Raw genomic sequence first — 21,153 nt, forward strand, 5'->3', positions numbered from 1 at the left:
ATTTTTTGTCAAGGTGTCATTAAAGGGAAACAAGACAAAAAAAGTAAATTAAAAAGATATCGATCTTCCTTATTTTCTGTGATAAAACATACCAAATAAAAAATGCCAGGACAGTACAAAAACCCTTTAAAAGGAAAGAGTATATGCATAACACAAAAGCCAACATACCAGCAATGGTGTTATAACCTTAAAAATAGATGAATCAGTGATTATAAAAAAAAAAAAAAAAAAACACAATAGGTGAAAAACTTCAGTTTAAATGACATAAAATATTTTAATGATTGCATAACAGAGGTCCTAGATATAAGAATGGTGGAGAATTATATGCTTAGGAGGTGTTCCTGTAGCCACTTTGCAATGAGTGTGAGATTAGGACCATTGCTACAATTCTTATCTGAAGGATTAAACTTTTCTCTTCACAATGCTTTTCCAAAAGTCTCGAAAATAACTGTCATTCTTTGTAAGGAATGACCTACAGTACATAGGCGGGAAAGGTAGAGCTTTCAAGCCGCTTCCAACCCTAGGCCACCAAATTAATTTTCTACAGCTGCTCCTTTTCTTGTGTCTCTTAATGATAAGCTGGGACACTTCACATAACAGCTGTTGTCACAGAAGTATATAAAAGTACTAAATGGTTGAATCCAAGAAAAACCTTTCAGTAAGTTTGTAACTTTATTATTTTCATTCAGAGCAAATGACACCCTGTCATATTCGCATCTACTCTAGAGATGAGCCATTTTGCTTTCTGAACCATTCTTTGTACTTAAGCAGACAGGCTCTATGCTGAGCATCTCAAACACAATGCAAAAAATGGAAACAAATAGCTACCGCAGCCACTCCACAGTAATATTGCCAGGACACAGCTGTAGAAATCTATGAAATGGGACCAAAGCAATCAAATGTTCCTACCGATCTACAGTATAGAAGGCTTCCGCCACCAATGAAATGAATATTCGAGTGTGACAGAAGCATACTGACGGCTAAAGATATTGCTGATTGAAGGCTGTGTAGCGAGGTACATTTTCAGTTCATCCTTTTACAAAAAAAAAGTGCAATAAACTAAAAAAAAAAAAACAAAAAAGGAAAAAATTCACTTGATATAAATAAAACAAAACAAAGTATCTATCTCATATTGTTGGTGTTCAGCTATTCAAACAACCGCACCGTTCTGCAATGTGCTTGAGGTTACCGAACCTGCATGAAATGACAAGATTATATGAACATACTTAATGCTCACACAGACTAGGCTAAGTAGGGGCACTGCAAAACCTCAACTGACAGGCTAATACAAGCCAGAGTTGACCATAAGTAATTAAGCGAAACCTTATCAGTGTTGAGAAACACTGTGAACATACTACAGATGAGCAATCACTGCCATTGCCTACATCATATACGTATTTATATTTTTGTCCGAAATTCTTCCTGCAGGAGGTTTACTCCCCCGAAGCATTGCCATTTGTCTTTATTTTGTGGAATTATGGAGTGTATAGGCTTATACCATTTTAACCTGTGCTGTTGCTCTTGCTGTTAACTAGCCATGGATAATTAGGCTCTTGTCTTTCAAAGTTTTCAATAAACAATTAGCAGGAGAACATGAATCTTCATTAAACACTTTATTGAAACAAAGACAGTGACAAATATATGTAAACAGGAGTTCAATGTATGTAATCAGTATAAATTGCATTGTTTTCTTTGCGTTCTAGATCATGAGCTTCAAGAATAAAAAGGGCATTACTCTCTCCCTCCAAACATTCTCAAAGACTCATGACACATTTGCAGGGGCAGTAGAGTAGATGCTGTTATTATTTTGCTTTGTCCTTTGTATTTGTCTTGTTTATACTCCCTATCTCTTGTATTCATTTACACATGACTGTGGCTTTTTCACATCTTTGTGAAAAGGGCACATTTTGATATTTTAAAGCACATGATTCAGCTGCTAGTAACCTTTTAGAACACATTTAAACGCAAAACAAACATTTAATATATTGTGACTTATCAGCCACACTTCCTGTCCTAAGGTGGCAATGCTTATACTTCTGGTGAAACTAAGGAGTGAACCATGATTGTCACCCCAGATTGGATGCTAAAGTGGAAGTAACAAAAAAAAAAACAAACAAAAACATGCACCCTGCAAGTTAATGCATTATCTGATAGTGTGCACCACATGTTAACACATTATGTCAGACTTAATATACAAATGAAGATCTTCCAGGGGCGGACTGACAACTCATGGGGCCCCCGGGCAATAGGGGATCATGGGGCCCCTGTGTCCTTGCCAACACTCAAACCACACCCAAAAAAAGCCTATGAAAGGTACCAGGGGCATCTCATGGGGCCCCCTACTGACCCCGGGCAGTGGCGAGTTCCCAAATGGTCAGTCCGCCGAGACCTTCAATCCTTCTTTTCCCGTATTTTGCCCAAGATGATGTCACTCCTGTGCACACCGACACAGCGCTCTCTGGATCTGCCAGTCGGATTTCAATCCATGTATGAGCAGGCTGATTGTACAGAAGTCAATCTATCGATCAAGTTCTGTACAAGCAGCCTGTCAGATTTTTCCTGCTCGATCAGCACTGCAGGCTTCAACTGGCAGTGTTGATCAGTGTATTTCAAAGGAGGGAAAGTCTCGTCGCTGTCAGAATACACTTGCTCTGCTGGGAGAACGCGAATAGTGTATTTTTTTCATTCAATCCACTGATTGAATGAAAAGAAAAGACTAATCTATGATCTGCTTTACCTGTATAGTAAAATCAGATTTTTTTACTTTGCTACCACTTTAAGAGTATCTTCCTTTCTTCATCTAGTTTGCATGGGGGGGACAGGATTAGGAATTTAAAGGAGGAAGACAATATTGTTTTATGCCAATATATCTCACAAGAAATGACAAATAAATTGCATTTATGGCAAGGACTTTCTGCACTTGCTGAAAATGTCTCTAGCCTAAAAATTAAAACCAATGCAGACACCTTTCTGTTACGATTACAGGGATAACACATGTATATAATCACATTGTGTGCTGAGATATTGGGACCCTCCGACTAAAGAGAATTTGAGCACTGGGTAGGCGTTCAATTGAACAAACGTGCAATTGTAGATACATTGTGGCAGGAGAGAATCTGCCCCTTCGTAATAAAAACATCCAGTTTGTCATGGTATGTGTCAAATGATCTCCCTCCTCTCTACATCCATGCAGAGAAAGCTTCAAGGGCTGAACAAGCAGAACTGGTGACAGTAATCCAAAGAAACTCAAAACTCTAATTCTTGATGTTCTAGGGAAATTGTGGTAAGAAGCAGAAAAGTATTGCGTGACTGGATTTGACAGCTGAACCATCAGCTAGCTGAAAGGAGTTCTTGAGCTAAGGTGACATCCAGAAAGCAAGTGCGGGTGTTCAAACCCAAAATGCTCAGCACTTTCGTTTTTTTCTTCAAAAAGAAGAAGCTGATGGAATGTAGGCTGGTTGGAGGAAAAAAAATCTGTACCCGGAGGGCCTTATTTGCAGTTTCAAAGGAAATGACCTGATGCCCCACAGTAAAGGCAGAGATTGTTGTTCCTCCTAGAAGAGATAATGCTGAGCTAGAGAGAGGGTAAATAGTAGTCAGTCAGTCAGAGGTCAAGGCAGATAGCAAACAAAAGAATAACAGAAATGGGCAGAGTCAGGCCATCCAGATTAGCATAAAGCAAGGCAGAACAGTGGTAATCACATAAATTAGATAGCTGGCAAGAAGTTAAAGGACCAGCCGCCATAATAAAAAAAGTATAAGTGCTCTCCTTGGCCTATGTGCAAGCCCAAGTCAGGGATGCATTGCAACATATGTTAATGTACACAGCAACACATGAACGCCTAAGCACACAACTGGCCATAGATAAAAAGCCATGATCTGGTGCACTCAACTCTTAGCACATAGACAGAATGAATCAGGCACCTGGATGTACAGATGTGGATCCTACAGGTACTGTTTAATATGGATGCTTGTAAGAGACCACCAGAGCAGAGGGCTCCAGACATTTTTTCTAGAAATGAGGGTTACTCCTTGAGACAGAACGATTTTATCCACAGCGATATGAATTCACAAATCTGATTCACCACCAACAGGGGACAGAGAGTCACTTTGGTAAACTCAAACTGTTGGTGAAATCCTAAAATCATCATCAACCTTGTGTGGTGGTATGTTTGTTAAGGTGGATGACTGGAGTGTCTACAATGGGCAGACACCACTTATCAATAAATTCACTTTCAAAGAGAAAAAGCTCCTTCATATTCTCAGGAGGGATCAATGATTTCACAGAGGAATGTTGTACATACTAAATGTATTGGGAAGGTCTTTGTAGCTAAAAGAACTCTAAAAGACCCTAAGCCCTGAACAGTCAGCTGATTCTCTAACTACAGAGTAGTTAGATTAGCAACAACACTTAGTAAATCTGATTCATATGGGACTCACTGAAATATAGTAAACTGTTATGACACTGAATCAAAGCTGGTAATAAGGGCTTCAGGCACTCTTAGGAGGTAGAGGTCCAGTAGGATCAGAATTATAATCTACTGTGGATGATGTCAGAGTCTTATGGACACATGTGATGTCTCAGCCTCATACTGTGCAGCTATAGAAAATTTTGATGTAGATGAACCTATAGTAACAAGAACCCCAGGGTCTAGGTTACAGGCATTGGTTCCTTTTCGGGAGAGTAAAAAATAGCTCTGAGAAACAATGGAGGAAAATGGGCTGAAGTCACTGTCATGGTGAGGGGTCAGGTTTGGAGACGAGTAGCTATAGCAGTAGAGAGGTTCCCACCAAACAGCAGGATAGGTATACAAGCAGGTCACCCTGGTGGATGACGCGTGTTCACCCGAGTTGTGGGGTCTAAGCACTAACTGGTATTCACCAAAGCTCCTGATGGTGGAGATGGGTTTTGCTTTGCGGTAGTACCAGTTTTTGGTTTTCAGGATCGCCCCACCAGGAGGTGAGCAAGCTGGAGTCTAATAGCAGATATAGCAAGCAGGGATCAAGTAGAAGCATAGTCAATAAACAAGCCAAAGCTATCTAACAAGTGGTGGCGAAGATATGGATGGCAGCAGAGGTAACGAGCACAATCTGGCAAACAGGAAATGAAAAGGCATAGCCTAAATAGGAAGCTCATAGGTGAAACAAAGGGTTCAAGAGAAAAAAGGAACATGGCAAGGTTGTCTAAGGAATCAGGCATGCAGCTGTCCATAATCTTAGGTGGCTCAACGAGAAGAGATGCTGCCAGGCACAGCAAAGGTTGCAGGTTCAGAATCAGGTCCTAACAGACTTGGTGCAGCTGGACTGTTCTCTGTCTCTTTTAAAAGCACCTTGTATATAATTAGACTAGACTGGTGATAGAAAGACAATGGAGGGTGCGCACACAACACCCTACCTAGCAGAAGACATAAATGCTCAGTTCCTTCAGCCTGAACCAATACCGTAAGATGGTGGTAAACTGGAACCCAACAGTACCAACTGTTTCAGCCTTACTACGTAAGTCCTCAGAGGCTGTGCTGCAAATCTGGACCTGGACAGTGCCCTGTATCTAAATAAAGTACACAAAGGCCTGGATAAGTCACAAAGCAGATTCCAGTGCCTAAAGGTCACATTCTGGGCTAGCCCCACAATTTAGTCCAGTGAGTTTCAGGTATAGCCACTGCTGAAGATAAGCCAATCCAAAATGCTGCTGTGTAGAGGCTAGCTCAAGCAGTGACTTTTACCAAAGTAAAAAAGGCTACGGTGTATTGAGTATCTTATTAATGAAAAAAAGCCAAAAAATGCTTTCATATTATAGTTAGACTTTTTCTAATAAAAGAGCTGAGGAAAAATGCATTTGACATCCTAGAACACTAACAGAAAATGATGTGTGACTGTTGAAAGTGGGGTTATAAAAGAGCTGGCTTAACAATTTTTTTGTTTGACATTGTTCCAAAGTTCTGTAGGTAATGGGATAACCTGAAAGTCTTACTTCAGAATTACTACATTTCTGTGTATAACTTGACTGTCTAAGAACTACTACATTCCCGTGTCCCTCAATGGACAATAAAAAAAATTCACATGAAATGGAGGAGCTGGAACTAAAGTTGAGGTTCCAAGTGCGAATAGCTGATAGCTTGAATCAAATGTTCTTCAGTGATTTAAAAAAAAGATATTGTTTCCAGCAAACCCAACAAAACAGCCAAGACTTTTACGTGATTCCCATTTTTCTCAAGCAGTAGGAGAGAGCTTTGCGTTGAGGCTTAAAGAAAGTGTGACCAACATACAACGTATTCGATGATCATATAAACAAAAGGATCTCTCTACAGTTTGATCATTTAAAATAATAATTACTGTACTTTAAAAGTCTACAGTTTTATTATTATTATTATTTTTTTTTTTACAACTTTCTATACCCCATATTTAGTTCAGGCAAATACATTTCAAAATAAATAAAACTATAATACATCTAGACTTATTGTTCAAAACCCAAATCAAAAGAGACCACCAAATTGACCCCTTTTTTTTACCGATGCATAAACATCAAAGAAACATAATATACTCACATTTTTGTAATAACTAGATAACTGATCCAGCTTCAAAGTAAAGCCACATTAGCACATAAAGAGTCAAGTCTTACCATGTAGGTAGAGTTTGACTGGGTTGTAAACATTAAAAAACAAACACAAAAAAACTAATAAAAATAGTTACATTGTATGATAAAACATTTTCCCCCCCATTATTTAGTACAATGTAGTTATTTTTATTAGATCTTTAATTTTTTTTTACAGCCCAGTGAAGCTCTACCTATATGGTACAATTTGACTCTATGTGCTGATGTGGTATATATATATATATTTTTTTTTTATTTATTTATTTATTTATATTTTCTTGTTCATTTCTTAAAACAGCACAGCACTTTCTGTACAATTAGATCTGTTTGACTTTACAAAATATTTGCATTTCTGGGGACATGTCCAAAACCTCTGCCAGTATCCAATCTATCCAGGCTCTATGAATGTCCTGTACTGTATGATTAAGGTCATATAAGCATGTATTAATGAATACAGAGCTGCATTAATTTATTTTTATATCTGTCTGGAGTTAGCTTAAACTACTCATTTGCTATGTTTTTCCAATAACATGCCATACACTTAAAATACTAATATGCAGCAGTATTACAGTATATTCCATAAGAAGCGTGAAGAACCACTCACAAGTACTTAATGAAACTTCTGACCCATAACAAACACCATTTATTATAAGATATGTATAAAAAGGAACTTACTGTGGATCTCCAGCATAACTCAGTTGGGCAGGTCTTATACCAAAATGCACAATAATAGGGAATGTAATCACTTCTGGGTTAAACTGCTCACGGTCAAGTTGATCAATTCGAACAGAGCTGGGTTTCTTAAAAGAAAAGGAAAAAATAGATAAAATTGGTATATGATTACAACACAGCTTGTATAACACCGCAGGGGATCTACATCTGTCAACACCAGTCTCCACTAAGCTTAAAAGAGCTCCAGGAAGCCATTCTGGAGATTTCACAGTTACTTCTTCAATGTCAGCTACAATACATGAATCATGCAAACATCAAGAATGGAAGTCTTGGGAACAAGTGAATGATTAAACTGTGGACAGTCTTTAACAATGTTTATTAGTGTATTGGTTAAATGAACATGTAAATGAGACTGCAGTCCCAGTGCTGCAAAAACTAAGAAAATCCAAATCACTAACCACAAAGGAATATAATAAAAATTAAAACTGATATAATAAACAGGTGACTTCCATAAAAGGTATATATTGAAAATATATATGTTATGATATACAATTCTCCTAATACACTATATTTTTATTAAATATAATTGAGACCATTGTCTCAGTGCTGTAATTATAAATGCATATACATAATCCCATAAACCATAAATATGTGCAAATCAACGTGTGTGTAAAAAACACTCCAACAGTCTATATTAAAAATACATATTTCTTTGTTGAAATTCTGGATTCCAAGGTGATTTAGAATTAATCTACCAACGTGCTCCACCAATGTGCAAGGTGACTGACCTGTATGGAAATATAGGAGGTGAGCAGCCACTTTACACATTAGTGGAGCACCCTGGTTGAATGAGTCTACATTACCCTGCAATCCAGTGTTTCAACAAAGAAAAATATTTTTTAATATAGACTGTTGGATTCTTTTTTATACAGGGCTTGGACTCATTCATTGCACGTTATTTATGGTATTAGAAGTATGTGTATTTGTAATTACAGCACTGAGACCATGGTCTCAATTATATTTAATACAAATATAGTGTATTAGGAGAATTCTATATCAATTATATCTCATACTGTATATATTTTCACTATACACCTTTTATAGAAGTCATTTGTTTATTATATCAGTTTGAATTTTTATTATATTATTCCTTTGTGGTTAGTGATTTGGAGTTTTTGCAGCATTGGGACTGCGGGTTCATGTACATGTTGTTTAAGTTGCACTGTAAGCTTGCATTTAATTTTCTATTTACAATTTATTTAAACACCCTAGAAAAAAATAGTAAATTGGATTTAAAGCACTGGGTTTGTGGTCACACAGATTTTGGGTGGTATTTTTACATACATGTTACACAGGACTTAGCACCTAACTATTATTTATATTTACACATTAGTATATGTTGGGGTATATATAAGTACTGGCAGCTCTGTCCAATTTTATTTCTATTTGTCATTTTTATCTTAAAGTGGTAGCGCATAGGATTCCTTGACATATTGAAAATCTGTGTCCTGTGCTGTTCTCTAAGATATGGAATTTACAAGCGAGTCACAATTTTTCTTATGTTAATCATGCAGTATAGGACACAAGAAAAGTATTCATAGACCCTGGGACTTTCCCAAGCAATGAATGAGAAGGGTGAGCAACAAGAAGTTAAAAAGAATTGTGCCAACAGGCCCAACAACAACAAGGGTCAGAAGGACCAAAAGTTAGAGTGTCTCTGCAAGAAACTTGTGACTGAAAGCTGCATTCGCATAAGACTGGTAGAGCTATGGGAAGGTATGACCAGAGGAACAGGTAGCGGCCCTACACAGCAGTACTACTGAGGCCTGGTGCCAAATTGCCCATGGATCTGGTGGAATGGGCACATAAAAGTGCAGGAGGAGATTTGTCCTTCAAAGTGTAAGCTTTAAAGTTCAGATTTCAAATCCATCTCATGACGGTAAACTTGGAAGCAGGGTGTCCCTTGCAAGGTCCTGAGAACAGGACAAATAGGGAATCCGTTTGTTGGATAAAAGCTGTAGCACCGAGATAGACTCTAATGGATCTGACTACAGACAATGAAGAGATATTTCCTTAGAATGCTTTGGAGCAGGGCATAAGGATGGTAGGACTATGTCCTTATTGAGGTGGAAAATTGATACCACCATAGGAAGAATGAAGGGAATAAGACAGCCTTGCATGTGTGAACTATAAGGAACAGCTCCTTTCAGGAAAGGGCTGACAACTCAGACATGTCTGACCGCAGCCAAAAAACTACTTTTCAGGAGAGATTTTCTTAGGAATATGCCCAATGGGTTCAAAGGGTGGTTTGTCCAAGGAATAGAAAACCAAATTGAAATTCCAAGAAAGCACAGGGTGTTGCAAGAGGGATTTTATTGTGAGATACACATTGAAGAGAAGTTTTTGCAAGTAAAGCCAGAGGTCCTTGGAAAGAAAAATAGAAAAGGCCAAGCCCTGTTCTTTCAGAGTGCTTAAGGCCAAGTTCTAGTCATGACCTGTTTGTAGGAAAGCCAGAATGCCAAGGCACAGATTAATCTCTGGGATAGTAGTAAACACCAGGCAAAGAAGGATTTCTAGTTACAATAGTAGATCTTCCTGGAAGTAGCTTTTTTTTCCAAGATGTGTATTTAAAAGGGGTAGTAAACAGCTCTTGATGACTTATACCCACAGGTAAGCTCATAATAAAGATTACCTTTAGGTACAAGGAATATCTCCTAAACGTGCACCATTTAGGAGATATTCACTATTCTTTCCTCTGGTGACGACACCATTGCATGCGCATTATGCTTTGTAGGGAGGGCATACTAAGAATGCTGTCCCTTCAGAGCACTGTGCCGCGATTGTGGCTCCATGCACATGCAAGGGAGCAACATAATCAAGGCTCAGCCATTTAAATAGCCGGAGCCATGAACCTGGAAGGAAAAAGGGTGAAAATGGAAGCCCTGTCAGAGTTGATAACTTACCACTGGAGGGCTTCGTTTTAGGGTAAATCTTTCATAATGTGCTAGGAGGAGATGTATACTAGCACATTATGACATTAACTTGCAGGGGACAAAATTCTTTTTTTTTTTTTTTTTCCTCCAGAAATTACCACCATTTTTACATAGAAAAGAAAAATGCCCAAGAAAACCATCAAGCCCTGTCAAGTACACAGAAAAATATACCCATAAGACGTAGGTCATAATAGCATACCTTACTATGGTACAGAAAAATACAAACACAAGAAAAAAAAAACTAACACCATCTGTGACAGACCCAGCTGGGACAGGGGCTTTTGGAGGGGACTAGGGGCTAGCTTTCTACCCACTGATTATGGCCCATGGAGGAGACAGGGGATTTTATCTGCTTCTACCGGTCAGAGCATGGGAAACAGCTCAATTCAGCCTCTGATCACACAGGGAGAGTGGATCAGTCTGTGATGATGGATAATAACCTGCTGAACGTTAAGAGCGAGGCTTGGATTATTTCTCTGAAGACAATAAAGCTTCCCTTCTGGAGTGGATGGAAAGGTGTAATATTAATCGTGTACAGGTTAACAGTCAAGAAAATATGGGGCCGTCTTGCTGACTGGGTTGGAGAAACTCCTCCACTTGGGACAGAAATGTTTATCAAAAATCACCCTAAAGAAATCTAGGAAGATAAATGAATCCCTCTTTTAGAGACTGTTGGAATATTGCATGAGTTTTGTCTCATGCCGGACAGATTGCCAGGTAGGGGCCAAACACCTGAAAGACAGCATGTGTAATGTACTTTGTGTATTCAGGGTTGGAGGTGTCGGGCTGTCTGGGGTGGGCTCCTGGCTTGCCTGGCTTGCCTGGCTGTTGATTAGCCTACTGTTAATTAGATCACTGTTCTCTGTTGGCTAATCCTCCTGGAGGTTCCTACATGATGGGATTAGTCTGGTGATTATTATTGACCTTGTTACCTAATCCATGTGGGATGTTATCCCAAATTGTAATATTTTTTTTTATTGTCCAGGTGGGGACTGCCCCTATTTCTGAAGTGTATAAAAACCTGTATTTCTGTTCAATAAACAGTTCCAGTTTTGTACCTAAACTAGTGTTGTCTAGTCCTTTGGTCCTGTGTCCCAGCTGTAATACCTTGGTCCTGTGTCCCAGCGGTGAGGAAGCAGTGCACTGACGGAGTCATTCAAGCGGGGTGCCAGGTGGTCCGTCACATCAGCCATACTATATTCAACACACTCACACTTGCCCCCTCCCTCCCCTGTTATCACAGCAGGGGCAAGAACTGTTGTAAGAATACATTCAAGTATAACGTCATGGGGAAATCCAGCCACAGATTTAATTTTTTTTTTTTTTTTTACTTTTTGGGACCATCATACATAATCTTGTATTTAGGCAAGCCTGCATTAATCTAACAAGAATGTTCATATATGCAGGGAGAATTAGAGTTCTTCTATTTCAGCAATATAGCCTATCTAGCCTGAAAAAATATTAAACGAGACATGATACACTCATGTTTCAGAAGAACAAAGTCATTTAAAGACACCCAAAATACTTACTTTAGGCATTCTGGGACCAATAGATTTCAAATTTGATTCTAGTTTAGATAGCATCCCAGAAGGTTGTGATGCAGGACAGGACCAGAAGATGTGATAAAAAGTGGCTGTAGAGTCTTCACATTGAACTCACTGAATGTGTGGAATGAGGCCCATATGGTATAACCTATTAGATGTATAGTTTAGATGGTGCAAACTTAAACTGTATATTTGCTAACCATACTGATATCAGTAAACCAGGTGAAAGTGGTCTCCTCCCAACTATCTTCAGAGAGAGCAGTGATACATCTTTGTCATTTGATAAAGGAAAATGCAAACAATTGTTTCCTTCCCCTGCAGGCATTTGTAGAAGGTGGTAGTCAATTTTGTTTGATTGTCAGTGTACCAAACAGAGTTTTGAATATCATGACATATCAACAAAATTTATTGAAGAGTTTAAAAGAGATAACGAAAATCTGATCAAATAGATGATAAATATACTGTATGTTATACGTTTGGAAGTCCACATGTAGTCTATAGCACTGACAGTTCAATAAGTAAAGGATTGTCCAGAGAGGAGTCTGGAGGGAGATAGTTGTATTTGGAGGTAAGAGGATATTCTCTGCTAAACAGGACACATCCATGGAGGATTCCTATCACAGGCAAATACTGAGACACAAAATCTATCCATAAGGAACTGAGGAGAACCCAAAAGGGCAGCTAGCAGGGCAGCGGAGGGGCTAAAAAGAAGGACAATGTAACCAATTATGAACATAGGTAAGCTGAGATGCTACAAAATAATGGGAAAGATTAGGGGCAGATAGACTATCTTCTTCAGCAGTAGCCTGGAAAGAGAATGTGGCAGTTCTAGGGGGTGCATTTTTACAAACAAAAGGGGATAAAACCAAATCAGTATGCTTGAAAAAGTTTTGGGAAAGAAAAACATGCATACATGAAGGTAAAAAAACCTGTGTGCAGCAGTGTCCCCAGGCCCCTTGATGCTTAAGTGAGCCTCATCGCAATGCTGCGATGTGCAGGACAGCCTCGACTGTCCCGGGTCTCTGCCACCTCTTTGGCTGAGACAGTATGCAGGAGCCATTGGCTCCCGCTGCTGTCAATCCCAGCCAGTCAGCCAATGAGGAGAGAGAAGGGGGCAGAGCCAAGCCACAACTCTGATTGTGAATGGACACACAGAGCACCGGGTGCCCTCTGAGCAAGCTGCTTGCTGTGGGGAACCCGACAGGGGGGAGGGGGCAGGAGATCCTGTGGGGGACCCAAGAAGAGGAGGATCCAGGCTGCTCTGTGCAAGACCACTGCACACAGCAGGTAAGTATAGCATGTTTGTTATCCCCCCCCCAAAAAAAAATGAACCTTTAGAATTGCTTTAAACACATGCCATGTAATATGAGGGTGAGGTAAAGTTGAAAAAAGATGTATTAAAAAGTCCCAATAAGTGGCCATATTCTGTCCCACCCTTTCAGTCAGTGGCATTGGATAGCCAGAGTGGACTTAACCACCAAACATGAGGGGAAAGTTTATGACCCAGCGATAGAGATAGAAACAGATGAGAATGATCTGAGAGCATTTGGAATAAATAGTTGACTTGAATAAAATACTGCAGTAAATTAAGCATGGACAGGGCATAATCAAGGTGGTATAGTGCCCTATAAGTTATTGACTGACAAAAGTACTCCCTGGAAGCAAGGCATTTCCATCGCTAAATATCAACATATCCACAGGTCCTGTGGATATGTTGATATTTATCCACTAGTTTGTACCTAAACTAGTGTTGTCTAGTCCTTTGGTCCTGTGTCCCAGCTGTAATACCTTGGTCCTGTGTCCCAGCGGTGAGGAAGCAGTGCACTGACGGAGTCATTCAAGCGGGGTGCCAGGTGGTCCGTCACATCAGCCATACTATATTCAACACACTCACACTTGCCCCCTCCCTCCCCTGTTATCACAGCAGGGGCAAGAACTGTTGTAAGAATACATTCAAGTATAACGTCATGGGGAAATCCAGCCACAGATTTAATTTTTTTTTTTTTTTTTACTTTTTGGGACCATCATACATAATCTTGTATTTAGGCAAGCCTGCATTAATCTAACAAGAATGTTCATATATGCAGGGAGAATTAGAGTTCTTCTATTTCAGCAATATAGCCTATCTAGCCTGAAAAAATATTAAACGAGACATGATACACTCATGTTTCAGAAGAACAAAGTCATTTAAAGACACCCAAAATACTTACTTTAGGCATTCTGGGACCAATAGATTTCAAATTTGATTCTAGTTTAGATAGCATCCCAGAAGGTTGTGATGCAGGACAGGACCAGAAGATGTGATAAAAAGTGGCTGTAGAGTCTTCACATTGAACTCACTGAATGTGTGGAATGAGGCCCATATGGTATAACCTATTAGATGTATAGTTTAGATGGTGCAAACTTAAACTGTATATTTGCTAACCATACTGATATCAGTAAACCAGGTGAAAGTGGTCTCCTCCCAACTATCTTCAGAGAGAGCAGTGATACATCTTTGTCATTTGATAAAGGAAAATGCAAACAATTGTTTCCTTCCCCTGCAGGCATTTGTAGAAGGTGGTAGTCAATTTTGTTTGATTGTCAGTGTACCAAACAGAGTTTTGAATATCATGACATATCAACAAAATTTATTGAAGAGTTTAAAAGAGATAACGAAAATCTGATCAAATAGATGATAAATATACTGTATGTTATACGTTTGGAAGTCCACATGTAGTCTATAGCACTGACAGTTCAATAAGTAAAGGATTGTCCAGAGAGGAGTCTGGAGGGAGATAGTTGTATTTGGAGGTAAGAGGATATTCTCTGCTAAACAGGACACATCCATGGAGGATTCCTATCACAGGCAAATACTGAGACACAAAATCTATCCATAAGGAACTGAGGAGAACCCAAAAGGGCAGCTAGCAGGGCAGCGGAGGGGCTAAAAAGAAGGACAATGTAACCAATTATGAACATAGGTAAGCTGAGATGCTACAAAATAATGGGAAAGATTAGGGGCAGATAGACTATCTTCTTCAGCAGTAGCCTGGAAAGAGAATGTGGCAGTTCTAGGGGGTGCATTTTTACAAACAAAAGGGGATAAAACCAAATCAGTATGCTTGAAAAAGTTTTGGGAAAGAAAAACATGCATACATGAAGGTAAAAAAACCTGTGTGCAGCAGTGTCCCCAGGCCCCTTGATGCTTAAGTGAGCCTCATCGCAATGCTGCGATGTGCAGGACAGCCTCGACTGTCCCGGGTCTCTGCCACCTCTTTGGCTGAGACAGTATGCAGGAGCCATTGGCTCCCGCTGCTGTCAATCCCAGCCAGTCAGCCAATGAGGAGAGAGAAGGGGGCAGGGCCAAGCCACAACTCTGATTGTGAATGGACACACAGAGCACCGGGTGCCCTCTGAGCAAGCTGCTTGCTGTGGGGAACCCGACAGGGGGGAGGGGGGAGGGGGCAGGAGATCCTGTGGGGGACCCAAGAAGAGGAGGATCCAGGCTGCTCTGTGCAAGACCACTGCACACAGCAGGTAAGTATAGCATGTTTGTTATCCCCCCCCCCAAAAAAAATGAACCTTTAGAATTGCTTTAAACACATGCCATGTAATATGAGGGTGAGGTAAAGTTGAAAAAAGATGTATTAAAAAGTCCCAATAAGTGGCCATATTCTGTCCCACCCTTTCAGTCAGTGGCATTGGATAGCCAGAGTGGACTTAACCACCAAACATGAGGGGAAAGTTTATGACCCAGCGATAGAGATAGAAACAGATGAGAATGATCTGAGAGCATTTGGAATAAATAGTTGACTTGAATAAAATACTGCAGTAAATTAAGCATGGACAGGGCATAATCAAGGTGGTATAGTGCCCTATAAGTTATTGACTGACAAAAGTACTCCCTGGAAGCAAGGCATTTCCATCGCTAAATATCAACATATCCACAGGTCTTACACCAGTCAACAAATAATCACACATTTAGGATATTGTGAAATCTTTGCACAGAGTTACTCAAATAATAAAGAGGAAGCAGGTGGAGTATTACAGATCACAAACAATATTAAAGCCACATTAAAGATTTTATAATAAAATATGGCTTTTCTTGCTCTTAGCTTGGTAGGAACAACAGACTCAGGAACCTCTATCTCTGAAGACCTGGGTTTCAACAGCCATGGTGTTAAAGGGAATGTTAAATCAACATTGCATATTCCTGATATGTGTTGCTGTAATGTGTACTTGTGTTAAAAAGTATCCGGTCTTCTTTGCATTGTTTCCTGTGTGAAATATCTGGTATTCCTGCTTTCCTATTTAAAACTGACCAAACTAAGCATGAGAGCACCTCCATCTAAGCATGGTCATTTTTTAGCCTGCCTGTCCTTCAACGTCCTCCAAGACTTCTTGTGGCTCCATACACCCCTACCCCCTGAAGAGCTCTTTAATGGGAAGATTAGTGTACTGTTTTCTCCTTGCCTACTGCTGACATGTACCTCCCCCTCTCTAAGCCCCTTATGCAGCTGAGAAAAAAAAAGAAAAGTTATTTATATTATTTATATTATTTTTTTTTAAAATTCATACACAAATGTTTTTCCTTGCATATCTATTTTAAACCTAATGGGTTATTTGAGTGTACACTTTTAACCCAGAGACTGAAGTAGGATGGAAAAAGGGCCTTGAGATAGCAGATCTTAAGGAAGAGTCCCGCGACCATCTGCTAAAAGTCTGAAAATGTCTGCGTACTAGGTTCTTTTAAGCCATTTCAGTGCACTAAGAATCACCGCTTTTCTCTCTCGCTCCATTTTTCTGATCAGATGATGCAGAATTCATACTGGAGAAAATGTGTAGATTAGCCTGAACTGACACCAGTAAATTATCAAGACATCTGAGGCAATGGCTACAGAATCCTTGGTCCTCGCTACAAACAGAGGAAGTCTGTTGTTCAATTTGAAGGCTAGGATGACTGGGTGAAGATGTCTGGGTGAAGGGCCCATTCCCCTTGATCCAGGCAGTGGTGGATGAGGTAGTCTGCTTTTCAGTTGTCCACTCCTAGGGATGTGGACAGCAGAGATTGTTGGACGGTGATTTTCTGTCTATGGGATTATCTAGTTTGCTTCCTTTAAGCCTGCAAGACTCCTGGTGCCCTCTTCTTGGTTGGCTTGGTGGTAAGCTACAACAAAGGCATTGTCTGGCTGTACCTTGGTATCTTCGCAGAATGGGGGGTTCAGGCTTGCGGAGGAAGGAACCACAGAATGCAGCAGAAGACCAGGCAACCAACAAACCCAGAAGTGTGTTGAATGTCGAAGAGGCTTCAGTAGATTTTCCAAGGTTATCTCTCAGTCTAGCTCAGTGGCAGGACAAACAAATATTGTTTTTCTATAAAGAATATTTACATCATGACACAGTCTTTAAGCATAGGAGTGCTATGAAGGAAACCATTGTTAAACATGCAAGGCTGTGTGAGCACAAAAATAGCCAAAAGCCTCAAATATACTTACCATTACAGGGTTAGTGACAATCATTCCTTTGCATTCTTCTGCATATTTCTGCCACTCTAGCTCCTCCCACTGGAGCATGTTTGCAATTTCTTCTTCTGGAACCAAAGCTTTGTTACTTCGAATCAAGTACAACAACACTTGGTGCATAGATAGAACTTCTTTGCCTCCATCTGCAATACACAATAGAGAACACCTTTTATTTACAGATGATCCAAGGAGAACTGGGCAGCGGTTTAACTGACACTGAATTATTTTGCGATCGACTAACACCCTGGTTTTGCAGCTCTGATTCATCTGTCTGGGATATACTGAATATATCACAAAACAATGAATATATTAACATAACTTTATGCATGCTCAAGGTTACAGATGACATGTTCTAGAATCTATATTTAACTCATGCTGACCATTATTTTTTATTTAGAAATTCTGAAAGTAAGTGAAAACTTCACTGAAAAACCTCATGCTGTTGGGACTGAATAGGCTGTAGGATTTTTCTTGCAATGTGGAATTTTTTTTTGTTTTTTTTTTTTTATAAAGGCTTGTGTTGAACATGGATAAATATAACAACAAACACATTTCTTTTTACTTTTTGCTTGAGGTGATTGTAGCCAGTACTCAATTGTTTTTCCTTTTTAAAAGGTGAAAGTGTGAGAGCTTTATCATAAATACTAATTTCATTAATATAATCTGATTTGTAACAAAAAGACAAAAACACGTAACATATACAGTAAAACAAAGCTTAAAATAGGCATTTGTTTTTAAATTCGGAAAATGCCATTGGAGAGAGTTCTCCTTTGTGTGAATCTGGCGTGCTGTTCTTATGACAGGCAACATAACTTAGCTTTATACACTGCACTAGAACATTTCACAGCAAGGTCCATTCAGGCAACCTTTGAAATTTTGTTGCCACTACAAGTATTTGTATCTCACAAAGAGGTAATAGCAATAGCTCAAATGTCAAAATGAAACATACTTGCAAATATGCAAGATATTCCTATTGAGCATATTAATTGAACCAGCTGAAAACTCATAAATTTAGATTAACATATAAAACTGGAAGGGTACATGAAGTATGTACTGGATTTTCTTCTACTGAAGTAGAAGATTTGTAGCCAGTGGGAAGCACCAAGTGCAATTTTCACCTTCTCCAATTGTTTATCTGCACAGTTCTGCCTGTCTGTCATGTTTTTGCCTTATCATTCTGTGGTATTTTGTGCCAAATGCAGCTTCTAAAACACCCCAGACCTCCTAAGCATATACAAATATATGCTGTACCTGATCTACCCTGTCATCCTTTATGCATAATAAAGCTACAACTAGCTGCAGCTGCTTAACAAATTCATTTCCCCAGAGTAAAAGGAATCGGAGACAAATGCTTGTCACATTTCTGTTCTCGTTCTGCCTTGAGCTTGCATATGGCAGAGCACTGCTGTAAACTGACCACTAGAATAACAGCTAGGGAAAAAAAAAGAAATTTTTATATAGGATTGTGTATATGCTCATTTAAAAAAAAATATATGTATATATTTTTTTATGACCATTTTGCAGCATTTACTGTATGGAATGCAGTCAGTACAGTGCTTGTAACCGTAAACTAACTGCCAAATTTTAATGACAAGCCATCCACCTATATCTCTATATTCACAGATCTTTTGTGGCAGCACATAAAGCCCAAGTAATATCCTTAAATTTCTTTTTTTCTTGAAGAATACATAGTAAAGATGAAACAAAAGGCAGCATTAACACTTTATAATTCTAACCCCTTGTTGTTACTGCTTTTTTACAGAACCAAATCTACAAACACTTTGGAACAAAAGTTATCAATCAGAAGCAAAGTTTTCTTTCAGTCTGCAAACGTCATGAATTACATAGTCACCTAGTCAAGCCAAAGTCAAGATGAAGCACAGCTTTTTGTTTTAACAAATTCATTTTTAGATTATAATATACAGTATGTTCCTATAAACATAGTCTCTGCCATTGTTTGCCAACAACTTCCCCTTGTCTCTCAAAGATGCAGAGAATGCCTTCAATAGAGTTCACTTGCTCCTTTGAAATCCAAAATATAACCTCCTGTGCTCAAGTGTGGTGCTTAAAGATAAAATGGACTCTCCTCTTGGCAGTGCACCCTCTCCTTCCTGAAAGCCACCCCAACTTATCTTGGCATCTTTACCGTTGTTTCCAAAGGCTTGGCCTTGTATACAAATTCCACTTCCAAAATAGGGGCCAGTGGCCAATTGTCCAGATCACTGGCCATTATTAAAGGGACCAAGCAAGGCTATCTTTTTGTGTATACTCACTATGGCGCATCTGACGAACGTGCAGGAATAACACACAAATGTCTTGCAGCCCTTTAAGGACTGTGGGAACCCTTAGTCAAGCTACAAAACCACAAAGGAGAGGGTGTACCCTCAAAACACATTAGTATTCTTGGATACTATGAGGTCTTCCAAAACCATCAGCCAAGCATAGGGGATTTGGAGGTTGTCTCACCTGTATCTTTAGATATTGCTTGTGCATGACGTGTATGTGAGTATTCTATTGTTATACAGTTTATTTTTTAATAAAAACTGAGTTATGGTAATGCACTAGGTCAGTGCACCCTCTCCTTCCTGAAATCCACCCCAACTTATCTTGGCATCTTTACCGTTGTTTCCAAAGGCTTGGCCCTGTATACAAATTCCACTTCCAAAATAGGGGCCAGTGGCCAATTGTCCAGATCACTGGCCATTATTAAAGGGTCCAAGCAAGGCTGTCTTTTGTCTTTTTGTGTATACTCACTATGGTGCATCTGACGAACGTGCTTCAGAATTATCCACGCATAGAGGGTTTTCGTCTCAGCACATACCATTACAAACTTGCTTTGTATGTATTTGATTTATTACTAAATATTTCCACCCTGAGTATCCCTAATATCCTGCAAGAATTTTTTTGTTTCAAGTAATTTCAAGGTCAACACTGCCAAACCAGATTTTCTTAACACCTCTTTACCCCAGATCCCGCTCACAAAGTACAACTTTAAATGGCAGCTCAAAGCAATCCCTTACATAAATATCCTCATCCCAGCAGATCAATGCTCACTGCTTGGCACTCATACCCACTTTCATAAATGAGCAAAATCAATGACCTTAATATGGACACACTCTAGTTGGTTCAGTAACTTTTTAAAGAAAAATGTTGTAATCAATTTATACCTGCTGCAGATGTTATCAACAATGAGGAAGCCACCTCCATGAGTGGTGAAGCTGCACAAAAATACAGTACAATCATTCTGGAAGAAAGTCTTTCAGGCACAAAAATACAACCATTCAGGAAGAAAGTCTTTCAGGTAAACAACAAATCGCAGTCACCAGCACTGATGAAAACACCAGAAATGGCATGAATATCTATGCTAATATGCCCTCTACAGATCCATGCACACTGGCTTAAAAATATCTGTTTCTACAGGAGTTTTGTGCTTTGCCTGTAGAAGTAGCTCAGTGTTATACAGAATGATTAGAGGCATATTTTAAGTTCCACATTTAGAGGCAGGAAAAAAAAAACCCTTTCTGGTTTTTCACTATAGCTTTCTGGCAAAAAAACACTAAACTCTCCTAAACGTGCCTAAACTGTGTACATAAACGCTCTATGCCAGCGTTTTTTTCTTCCAAGGAAACTGGCATTTTTTTTTAAGTCCAGTGTGCATGCATCCTAAGACTCAAATAGTTTAGATTTAGAATGATACCATTTATTGGCTAAGAAAACAGATTGCAGTGAAAGCTTTAGAGGCATGTTGGTCTCTTCTTGCCAGGGGAAGAAGTGAAGACAACATGATTTTTTTAACAGAAGCAGCTGTAGCTGCCTGCAGGTAATGGGATACATGCCATTACACAATT

General features: G+C 39.3%; 1 protein-coding gene across 1 annotated transcript in view; it reads right to left on the minus strand.

Annotated features, from left to right (window-relative positions):
• The window catches only part of DROSHA (drosha ribonuclease III), a 392,901-nt gene that overhangs the window by 197,348 nt on the left and 174,400 nt on the right, over positions 1-21,153 (minus strand). The window contains exons 13-14 of the mRNA XM_089674845.1: positions 17,279-17,448; positions 7,268-7,392 (exon numbers count right to left, since the gene is read on the minus strand). Of these exons, the coding sequence (XP_089530971.1) occupies positions 7,268-7,392; positions 17,279-17,448 (295 nt within the window). The remainder of the gene's footprint in view (positions 1-7,267; positions 7,393-17,278; positions 17,449-21,153) is intronic.

Source organism: Staurois parvus, unplaced genomic scaffold, assembly GCF_062004578.1.
Source record: "Staurois parvus isolate SC_StPar_1 unplaced genomic scaffold, SC_StPar_1.0 ptg000153l, whole genome shotgun sequence".
Taxonomy (NCBI): domain Eukaryota; kingdom Metazoa; phylum Chordata; class Amphibia; order Anura; family Ranidae; genus Staurois; species Staurois parvus.